Source organism: Pelobates fuscus, chromosome 4, assembly GCF_036172605.1.
Source record: "Pelobates fuscus isolate aPelFus1 chromosome 4, aPelFus1.pri, whole genome shotgun sequence".
Taxonomy (NCBI): domain Eukaryota; kingdom Metazoa; phylum Chordata; class Amphibia; order Anura; family Pelobatidae; genus Pelobates; species Pelobates fuscus.
Window position 1 is genome coordinate 321,294,071 of NC_086320.1, and position 12,067 is coordinate 321,306,137.

Genomic DNA, 12,067 nt, shown 5'->3' on the forward strand with positions numbered 1-12,067 from the left:
GCTGTTCAAGAAACACGCTGACAAGCATAGAAGAGCGGCTCCTGTTTTTGTTCCTGGGGATAGGGTATGGTTGAGTACCAAGAATATTCGCCTAAAAGTTCCATCTATGAAATTTGCTCCTCGCTACATAGGCCCTTACAGGGTTCTCACTCGTATCAATCCGGTTGCGTATCGCCTTGCTCTGCCACCTGCCTTACGCATTCCTAACTCCTTTCATGTCTCCTTGTTGAAACCTCTTATTTGCAACAAATTCTCCTCTAAGGTCTCCTCACCTCGTCCTGTTCAGGTGGAGGGTCGGGAGGAGTACGAGGTCAGCTCCATCATTGACTCCAGAATTTCAAGGGGAAAATTGCAATATCTGGTCAACTGGAGGGGATATGGTCCTGAGGAGAGGAGTTGGGTACCTCAGGAGGACGTTCATGCTTCTCGCCTTCGCAGAGCATTTCACCTCCGCTTCCCATCTCGCCCCGGTTCATTCCGCCCGGTGGGCGTATCTGAGAGGGGGGGTACTGTCAGGGTACCTGAGGCCTCTACCTCTAAGGGAGGTAGAGACTTGGTGGTTTATCCGTCCAGGCGAGCTGTTTCCTCCGTTCCTCGCGGTTCATCCAGTCACTTAAACACCGGCCGCGAGGAATCCACGTCCTTTTCTAGCAGGACGCTCAATACGTGACGTCATGACGCTATCACGAGCGACCTGTCACTCAAGTGTCCGATATCCAATCGGTACTTGTCAGAGGCGTGATTACCATCCAGAGCCAGGGTATTTAAGCTTACTTCTCACTTCAGCTCATTGCCCTGTCGTGGTTCTAGCTTGTCTAGTCACTCAGCGCTCTGGTATTCTTGTTTGCTCTATTGGTTTTGACTCGGCTCGTTGTACTACCCTGCTTCTCTGTTATCCCTTGACCCGGCTTGTCTCTCGCTTATCTGTCTTCTCGTTCCCTCGACCTCGGCTTGTCTCTGACTATTCTCTATTACTCTCGGTACGTTAGTCCGGCCATTCTAAGGCCCGGTATACGTACCTTTCCTCTCTTTGTACTCTGCGTGTTGGATCCCTGTCCCGATCCTGACAGAATCCTACTATTTTCTGGATGTATGTATCAAAGACGATTCACACTGCTTCATCGTGCCTAGTGAACTACTTACTTGTAGATACAGAAAACAAATCAATATCTGCCTGTCAGAAAGAGGCAGAGCCTAGTAGAGAAGGAAGAGAGACTGTTATTAAAACACTGCAACAATGACTATATATTGCAAAAATCATTCTCACAACCATACCTCACACTGTGAATGAAATGATACAGTAATGATCAGTTACAGGAGAGGTAAAAACCAATAACACAAATAGATATTACAAGGCAAAGGCAAGAAGAATCATATCATACGGATTAGTTAAAACAAATATCGGTATGAACCGTAGAATTTGTGGCAACTACTAAATTATATGTAGGCAATGTAGGCCAACCATGTCAGTACCTACATTCAAAGTAAAAAATAATGTAAATAGTACAGATTATGCCAAACAGTATAATCAAAATGATGTTGTGCAATATAGGTAGGAGATATGTAATAGGCAGGATACTGATGAGAAGGTGGTAACCAGAGGCACATGATCCATTGTGGCAACAGACACATAATAAACAGGATTGTCGAAGATATTCAGTTATCCTTATGAGAACAAACAACTGCATACTTACTATAACCTTATCTTCAGATAGTGATGAAGTACTTATGGCAGAGCCTATGGTGACAATAAGATCATTCTACAGCTTGTTTTATCTGCAAATATATTAACACCAATCCAAGCATATAATCCACAAGTATTACATCAATGCAATGTTAGGAGTGACCATCACTTACACAGATCTAGGTACAGAGACCATGTAAAACCTTTCAGCCAAATGTTTGTCATCAACAAGCTACAATATTATATGATGCAGGATGATTCAACAGCTTAAAGCCACACATTGGTTGCAAATTCCAGATATAAGGACACCTAGAAGAATCCCCATGAATATCAGAACAGAAGTCCGTAATGGAACCTTTATGTTCAGGGATTTTGTTTATTGTTCTGGTAGCAGGTGGATTTTACCAGAATTAGTAAACCTGGTAGAATGGTATGGGGACTGGAAAGACCTCTCTATGTCACTTAAAATACTTGCAATACCCAGTATCAACGTTACATGGAGCATATGAGCCTAAAAGAATATATTTTATTGCAGAAAGTAAATTATAATGTTCCCCTTCACAACAGGGAAATCTGTGGGAAATTCTGATCCTTAACCCCTTAAGAACCAAAAGAATGCCACCCCTGACATATATTAAAGGGATTGTCAAACTCCAGGTACCCAAGGGATGAAATAGCAGAATACTGAATATAACAAATAGCACATTCTCCATTCTATAAAGATTATGCTTTAAGGACATTTACTCAGTTCTAAATAATATTTTAAACCAATTCCAGAGCATTGAGCTAAAATCTGAATAAAAATTATAAACCAAACCAGGAGTAATGAATTTTTCAGAATAGAAAATAAAATGATTACTAAAGTTATGAACAGGTGAAAACAAAAAGCCAATATCAACAGCTTTTAAATCAGCTAAATTAGATTTGAGAAAGAAAAACATACCAGTGAAAACAGTCAGGTAATTGCTTCAGAGTTACCTACTTATGGGAGCAATAAATAGCCCAAACTGTGCTGCTGAAACCAGCAATATATAAGCTGTGCTACTGTAACCAGCAAGATCTACTAAGCTGTGCATCTGTAACCAGCAAGATCTACTAAGCTGTGCATCTGCAGTCACTATATATATATTTCCATTTTGGAAATCAGGTCTCCTTCTCTTCTGGGAGAGGCACACAGACAGGTTCATTAACACCTGCAGTCCATCTGAAGTGGTTAATTGCTTATCCTGAAACACCTGTCTGAGAAGAAATCTAATGCAAAGCCAAAGGCAGTATGTTTCTCTTATCCACTTAATTTAAAAAACTGAAATAGAAAATCCACAGTATGTACCGTATATACTAGAGCAGGGGTAGGCAACCTACGGCACTAGTGCCATGCACGGCACTCAAGGTGTCTTTGCACGGCACTCAAGGCTGCTAGAGTCAAACAGGCTCTGGACTATCAGGATTCCAAGTACAACTTCAGATATCTGCTAATCCGAAAAGGTGGTGAAGGACAATCCTCAATTTATGCATTGCAGCACGTAGAGGAAGTGATCTCAGATCACTTCCTCCCAGCACTTGTGAATAGGAAGCCACACTGTAGTAGAGCAGCTCGCAGTTGCTGTTGCAGCTCCTGTCCTTCACATGTACCTGGCCGGACTAGTCCCCACTGGAACCCAGGGAAGCCACCCACACTGCTACATATACACAGAAATGCAGAATAACCCTCCCCTCATACAAATAATATGGACAGCCCACACACAAACATACACACAATCCGCACAAACGAAACACCACTAACAATTCACATACATGCACACAACCCCACATGCAATACCCCAAACAGCCCCCACACACTATCAAACACACACTTTGACATATCCATCCACACACACACACAATTCCACAAGCAGCACCCATACACAGCTTACATTCATATGTATCATACACAATACCATAAACTACTCATGAACATAAACAATATAATAGCTCATATACGCAGGGCCTTCTTTAACGTGGGGCAAACTGGGCAGCTGCACCGTGAGCCCTGCTGGCCTCATCTATTTCTAGCCCTCTGGCTGGTAATCTGCACACTAAGGAGGCCCACCGGGTGGCCCATGCACAAAGGACCACCCGCTGGGCTTCTGTCAGCAGGGACCCGGCACACGCTGAGGTGCTTTAACAGCACGAGCGGGCCCCTTGCTTTTCGGCAGCAGGCTGGGAGGAAGTGACGGCCACGCATCACTTCCTCCCACAAAGAGAGGAGCGCGCAGGAAAGAAGAGTAGGCAGATTGGAGGGGGGCTGGCCAAGAGCTCTAGACCCCAACTCCCAATGCCTTCAGCCAGCCGCAGGAAAGGTAGGAAACTAGAGGGTGAGTTTTAAAGTGTATGTCTGTGTCAGTATGTCTGTCAGTGTGTGTGTGTCAGTATGTTTGTGTGTGTGTCATATCTGTGTGTGTCAGTATGTTTGTGTGTCAGCATGTCTGTGTGTCAGTATGTGTCAGTATGTCTTTGTGTGTGTCAGTATGTCTGTGTGTGTGTCAGTATATCTGGGTCAGTATATCTGTGTGTGTGTCAGTATGTTTGTATGTCAGCATGTCTATTTGTGTGTCAGTATATCTGTGTCAGCATATCTGTGTGCGTGTGTCAGTATGTTTGCATGACAGCATGTCTGTGTGTATGTCAGTATGTCTCTGTGTGTGTCAGTATATCTGTGTGTGTGTGTGTGCTTGCAATCACGCCAACACCACATACAAACATATTCCACAAAAACACACAAAAACTGCTTAGTGCTAAATACAGACCTGCAAACATGAGTAAATGGTAGAGCCCCAGCTGTCAATGCATTTCTGGAGTTGCACAACAGATGGGGATCTACCTTTTAATCACCCGTGCAACAGGGAGACTGCCAAGAATTCTTGCACCTCTCTACTTTAGGTCCGCCACTGTGTTGAGGTGGAGGACGTGATTGCATGCCTGGGAAGGGGGCACAAGGTCCAGGGGGCCCTAAGCAAATGCTTTGCCCAGGGTCCAGTCATTAATAAAGACAGCCCTGCATATATACGCACAAATACAACGATACAAAGCAATTACAGTACAAATAACACAAGCAGAATACGGCAGCACACACACCTCGATTTATAAAAAAATAGGACCAGCACGCTACGGGAAATCACAATCCTATATCGGCACAGTGCTGCTAAAAGGTTGCCTACCCCTGTACTAGAGTATAAGCCGAGTTTTTCAGCACATTTTTTGTGCTGGAAAACCCCAACTCGGCTTATACTCGAGTCAATAGTCTGTATTATGGCAATTTTCATTGCCATAATACAGACTGGGGGCTGCAGAGATGTTACTTACCTCTCCTGCAGCTCCTGTCAGCTCTCTCCTCCTCCGCGCCGTCCGTTCAGCACCTCGGTCAGCTCCCAGTGTAAATCTCGCGAGAGCCGCGGCTCTCGCGAGACTTACAGTGTGAGCTGACAGAGGGAGCTGACCGGACGGCGCGGAGGAGGAGAGAGCTGACAGGAGCTGCAGGAGAGGTAAGTAACATCTCTGCAGCCCCCCCCCCCCCACTGAACTACCACCCCACTGGACCACCAGGGAAGGAGCCCCCCTCCCTGGCCAGCTAGCAAGCAGGGAGGGGGGACGAAACAAAAATACATTAATAATAAAATAATAATGAAGAAAAAAAAATAACAATAATAAATAATAAAAAAATATGAAAATAATTAAAAAAATAATAAGTAAATAAAAAAATAATGAAAAACAAATATTAAAATAATGTAAAAAAAATTATAAAATTGCCCCCCCCCAAGGCTCTGCAACACACACATACACACACACACACACTGCACTCATACACACTGCACTCATACACACTGCACTCATACACACACACACACTGCACTCATACACACACACACACTGCATTCATACACACACACACTGCATTCATACACACTGCACTCATACACACTGCACTCATACACACACACACACTGCATTCATACACACTGCATTCATACACACTGCACTCATACACACTGCACTCATACACACTGCACTCATACACACACACACACTGCATTCATACACACTGCATTCATACACACTGCACTCATACACACACACACACACTGCATTCATACACACACTGCACTCATATACACACACACTGCACTCATATACACACACACTGCATTCATACACACACTGCACTCATACACACACACTGCATTCATACACACTGCACTCATACACACACACTGCACTCATACACACGCTGCACTCATACACACGCTGCACTCATATACACACACACTGCACTCATATACACACACTGCACTCATATACACACACGCTGCACTCATATACACACACACTGCACTCATATACACACACTGCACTCATATACACACACACTGCACTCATATACACACACACTGCACTCATATACACACACGCTGCACTCATATACACACACACTGCACTCATATACACACACACTGCACTCATACACACACTGCATTCATACACACACACTGCATTCATACACACGCTGCACTCATACACACACGCTGCACTCATACACACACGCTGCACTCATACACACACACTGCATTCATACACACACACTGCATTCATTATATACACACACTGGAAATAAATATTCAATTAATATAATTTTTTTAGGATCTAATTTTATTTAGAAATTTACCAGTAGCTGCTGCATTTCCCACCCTAGTCTTATACTCGAGTCAATACGTTTTCCCATTTTTTTGGGGTAAAATTAGGGGCCTCGGCTTATATTCGGGTCGGCTTATACTCGAGTATATACGGTAATAGTTACTTACCCAGTACAACAGTGCATTTGTTTTTGGTAGACTTAGGCATTTTAGCGCAAAACACAGACCTTAGATCAGTTGCATATATTAAATATACTAAGGCTGTGTATAAATTGGAGTTATATAATAATATCAACTTGCATACAGAATATACGAATCGCATATATTGTGGGTGTTTCTTAACAGCACCTTTTACATCAGTCACATATACGGAGTCTGTTTAAACAGTAAATCATACTGTTATGAATCATAATCATAAATCATACATCTGCTATATACAGTGACACTATGCCTGCACACCAGCACATATATTAAAATTATATGAGTGAGATAAATTAAAGCTGTGTTTTCACAGAACTTCATGACCAGATTATACCACTCACATATACTAAGGTTGTGACTAACAGCAATCCACACACAGAGCTTGTATTAGATTGGACTCTTATATAGAGGATGTGTCTTATATCATTCACATATATTGTTGTGTTTACGCTAGTACATGAAGCATATAGTGGACACATATACTGAAGCAATATCTTCACACCAACTTACATATAGAGCATGTAGAAGACATATACTGAGGCTGTGTTTTCACAGCAACTCATAGATAGAGCATATAGAAAACACACACTGATGCTGAGTCTTTAGACCAACTCATACATAGACAAAATAGTGGATACATATACTTTGGCTGTGTCCTCATAGTAATTCATACATAGAGAATATAGTTAATAGTTATACTGAGGCTGTGTCCTCATAGTAACCCATACATAGAGCATATTGTTGATACTTACACTGAGGCGGTGTCCTCATAGAAACTCATACATAGAGCATTTACCGGGGACACACACACTGAGACTGAGTCTTCAGACCAATTCATACATAGAGCATATAGTGGAATTATACTGATGCTATACCACAAACCAGTTCATATAAGGATACTGTGGCCCAGCGGTCTCATATGCGGTATATTTTCTTCCACTCTCTGAAAAAGCATGCGAATTTGCTATAATGCACAGATAACCGCAATCAATGCCACATGCCTTGATAGAAACAGGTGTCTGTGCAGCCAACTCAGGAGGGACTCACGCAGGGGCAGGGGATAGGACCACACGCTTAAAATATTCACACTAACCACTAACCAGTACAACCCCACACCTAAAACATAGAAGGGGGACATTGGGTTTTACATAGTACTCTAACATACTAGACGATTTTAACTTGTTATCTATGGACCTGCGCGTCCTGACAAGCTGATAATGTTGGTCCTACAAGACCTATAAACAGTTGCTGATGCAGACATGCGTGTCCACGAATGTTGTTCTAAATATTTGCATGTCTGATTAATAAAAATCTTATTCACAACAAGTGTCTCTGTCCTCAGGACTGTGGAATTCCAGAGACTTTATACAGCCAGGATATCCATTATTAGCACTATTTTGCACAATGCCTCCTTGCATTATTAGCACTCTTTTGCACAATGCCCCCTTGCATTATCAGCACTCTTTTGTACAATGCATCATTTCATGTATAAACTTACCTAAATGCTCTCCACACAAACCTCCTAAATGTGACCTATTTGTTAGAAGGAAGCCTAATGTAAGCTGCTGGGATTGACTGAAAGAACAGAGACCCAGATGCCTATACTAGTTTTAATCTAAATTACTAATGCGCTTACCTGAACAGCTGCAGGCCTGTGTTTCAGCAGCAAACATTGGGATTTGAAGAACTGACAACCCAAACTGTTGAAACGATAGGCTTCCATCTGTACCCCAAATGCCATTCGTCATCACCAGTGGGAGAAGGTTTAAACCAAACCCCAGACAGGGTGGAATACATAAAAGAGGGATACCCAGGTAGTCACCTTATGGAAGTGCTGTTTACTGGGTCTTCAGGGATAAAGGCTTAGATTCGGCTGGGCCTCATGTATGCAGTGGACTGCTGTCATCACCTCAGGGAGAGAGATAGGTCAGATCCCTGGCTGCTTAAGGAGCTACCCTGGCTGGCAACTCTTACAGATGTGCTGTTTGTTGGGTCTTCAGGGATAAGAGGCTGTACCCTGGCATGGCTTCATGTAGGCAATAGATCACATTCATCCCCTGAGGGGTTACCCAGGCTGGCGACTCAGTTATGCTGTTGCTGGGTCTTTAGGGATAAGAGGCTGAACTCTGGCATGCAGTGGACCATTTTCATCCCCTGAGGGAGAGGTTGGGTCCAACCCCCGGTCACTAAAGGGGGTAGCCAGGCTAGCCACTTTTACAATAGTGCGTTGCTGGCTCTTCAGGGCTTAGAGGCTGAACTCTGGCAGAACTACAAAAATATTGCCTGGTGAGCATAAAAGAAAAATCTAGGCCTGCATAAGCAGACTCCTTCCAAACTGCTGTGAAAAAGACTGCCTGATGGGAAAAGGGAGGATCTATTTATACCAGTTTCAGAGTTCTATTTCCTGTCCTTCCTGCTGTGATGGGAGGAGCTAACCCATTAATAAATGCTGCCATGATTGATCAGGAAATCCAAATTAACACTGGCTGAAGGATTATTACATACCTAGTATTTCCTGTTTTCATTATCACATTTTGATGAAGACGCAGAGTAATTTACCTGGGTAACTGAGAAAATATAGCATTTTAGAAATCAGAATTTTTCCTCAAGCATGGGAGTCCCATGCCCCAGGTAGTGGATAAGGTATTTAAATATTGATGTAAATATGTGTTTGCGGGTAATATTTAGGTCAGCTTGGGAATCAAAGCCATTTGCTAACTATCACTGAATAATTATTGTGTGCTTAATTTGCAGAGTTGTCAGAATCTACTTTGGCAATACTTTGTGCTTGTTGTGACCTTCAGCTATTGCCAGCACTTAATGCTTTGGTAAGTAGTGATATACTTATTACACACAAACGTATTCAGGGTGCTCTAGAGAAGGCAAGGCATTTGGTGTATGTGCTATTCTGAAAACAATGTAGATCAAATGTTATGTAAAGATCAATTGTTTGATTTATTAGAGCCTGTCTCCCTTATTCCCTGTGGCTAAGCACAGGTTTATCAAAATGGATCACCGTTTTTATGTTGCAAATATTGGAACAATATGCTGAAAATAGTAAGTTAATATTGGAGTCTGCTCACAAGTTGTGCTAGTTAATGAGACATGCATCACTTGACAATTGCTGTTTTGTTTTTTTGGGTTTTGTTTTTTTTAAATCAGCAAGCAAATTACTATACAAACCAAAAAAAGCAAGAAAAACTTTGTTAGGTTGCATTGTTTGGCACACCTTTAAACTAGGGGAGTTTTTCTAGCCTCTCTTTCTTACCAAGACATCTCAATTTAAGACTATTCCATTAATGATAGAAAGAGGGCATCAACATGCAAAAGGAAGAGAAAAAACCCGACACCAGAGACCGCTCTGCATGAATCACACTGATCTGACTCTCTCTATTCTCCCTCTGTCAGGATGTTGCAAGGAGAAGAGATCTTCCAACTGTGCATGCCATCTGTCAGGCCGGCTCTTTTGCAGCATTCCTAAGGATAGGACACTGATTCAAAGCTAAAGCTTTTGTATGAGACTGTTGTCTCAAAGTGTTGCAGCATTGCATGTCCCTTTAATTGCACAGAACGTTTTCCTGGCTTCCTAGCATAATCTGTTTTGGACTAGATTCTATCATACAAGATAATCTTATTTATGATAATTGAATTGTAATTTACCAATAGATTTCAATGGAAGAACTGTTCACTTAGCGGAAATAAGTTTATTGCTTGAAAAAGATTCCCGTCCATTATGTACCATGCACGTTTAAATGGACACTATTAAATCATCCCTGGAGAGCTGACATTTGTACACTAATTACATAATGGTATAAGCCAATCCTTTGCTATACTAGTGAGAAGGGGCATGCAATTTTGGGATTGCAGATGGGACATTGAATAAGGTGCACAGATCCTGGTCTGCGTAACATTTTTCAGTTCAATTATCTCTTAAAACATATATATATATATCTGCTAACAGCTTTGCTTGCCCATTAGATTGATTTTTTTTTTGTGTTTCACAGTTATATAGAATAGCACTGTACAGTAAGCATTATAAGCAGTGCTGTGTAAGTGGAATATTTTTCTAGAATAAACAGATATTTTTCCATTTTGTTATCAGGCTAAAGCAGGAAGTTTTGTTTGCACTTGATTAGGGGAAGAATGATGCAAATAGCTTTCTTCTTTTATTCAACTTAGCTTAGGTATTATCTGTGCATTTAAGCTTCCGAGTTAATGTAAAAATGCTGTACTTCCACTGAGGAGAAAGGCATATTTGAAAACAGATCCATCGTAGTGTTTTGTTAATTTGTTTGTGGTTTTATTTTTTATTAGATTTTTATGCATGGTGATACACAAAGAAAAACATTGACAAATGTGCATATTTAGTGAGTCACAGCATATTAGAGATATAAAAAACACATTGAATGTTAACCAATTTTAAAATTTTCCTCAAGAGTGAGAAACCGATGTAGGCCATGAGAAATATTGTTGGTCTGGAGAACGTTATCTAGTGAAAAGAAATACAGTTTGTTGTGTGTGTTTGTTTTTTGTTTAGATGACAACAAAGAAAGTACAGTCATAATTAGGTAATTAACAGTCTCACAGGGTTCATAAAAGCAAGATAGCAATAAGAGTAAAAAGTGAGTATTTCTCCAGGAGACATAAGACAATAAAAGCAGTGTAATACAATGGAACAATGTCAAATGTAATAAAATATATTTTTCAACGCAGTAAGAAATTATGTCTTCATCACCATTTATTATAAAGTTAAACTCTCAAATCTAGTGAGACAGGGAAGAGACTTTAAGACTTTTTCAAATTAAGTATAATGAATCATTTGCGACCTTTGTGCTGCATATCAGTACTAAAGCACCAAAAAATGCTTCTACGGTTTAGTGTAAATTAACCACTTGACTGCTGGATAAGTATATTTTGTCTTCAGCATTTGCCTCCTTTGTGTCGCAGGATAGCCTCAAAATTGGCAATCATGTGACACCACAAGCACCAGTAACTTAAAAATAGGTGGACTTGCAACTCAAAATGAGACCCTGTTTCCATTTCAAAATCCCCAGAGGAGGACACAAATTCTTGTTTGTAAAGAGAAAAGTTGATAGATGATACCCATAATCACTGAGAACTTTTTGGGAGTTTGCTTTTTTTTAAAGGAACACATAGGCACCCAGACCACTTAATCTCATTGAAGTGGTCTGGATACAATATCCCTGTCATTTTAGTCCTGCAGCTGCAAACATTGCAGTTTCAGAGAAACTACAATGTTTAAATCGCAGGGTTAGGCCTTCCTCTAGTGGCTGTCTACCAGGCCGCCACTAGCGACGCTTCCTGACTTTTCATGGAGCTTGACTCTGTAAAACTATGCTGGACGTCCTCATTGCTTCGCATGAAGACTTCCAATCCCCCACAGGAATGCATTGATTTCCTATAGGCAAGGCCTAATGCGCGCAGCATTAGGTTTCCCCCCATCTGCTGATGTAGGAGAGGACCTTGGAGCTGGGAGCTGGAATCAGGCAAATGA

General features: G+C 41.5%; 1 protein-coding gene across 1 annotated transcript in view; it reads left to right on the forward strand.

Moving 5' to 3' along the window:
- Positions 1-12,067, forward strand: part of GSDME (gasdermin E) — a 116,038-nt gene that overhangs the window by 102,602 nt on the left and 1,369 nt on the right. Inside the window, exon 9 of the mRNA XM_063452369.1 lies at positions 9,307-9,380. Within this exon, the coding sequence (XP_063308439.1) occupies positions 9,307-9,380 (74 nt within the window). The remainder of the gene's footprint in view (positions 1-9,306; positions 9,381-12,067) is intronic.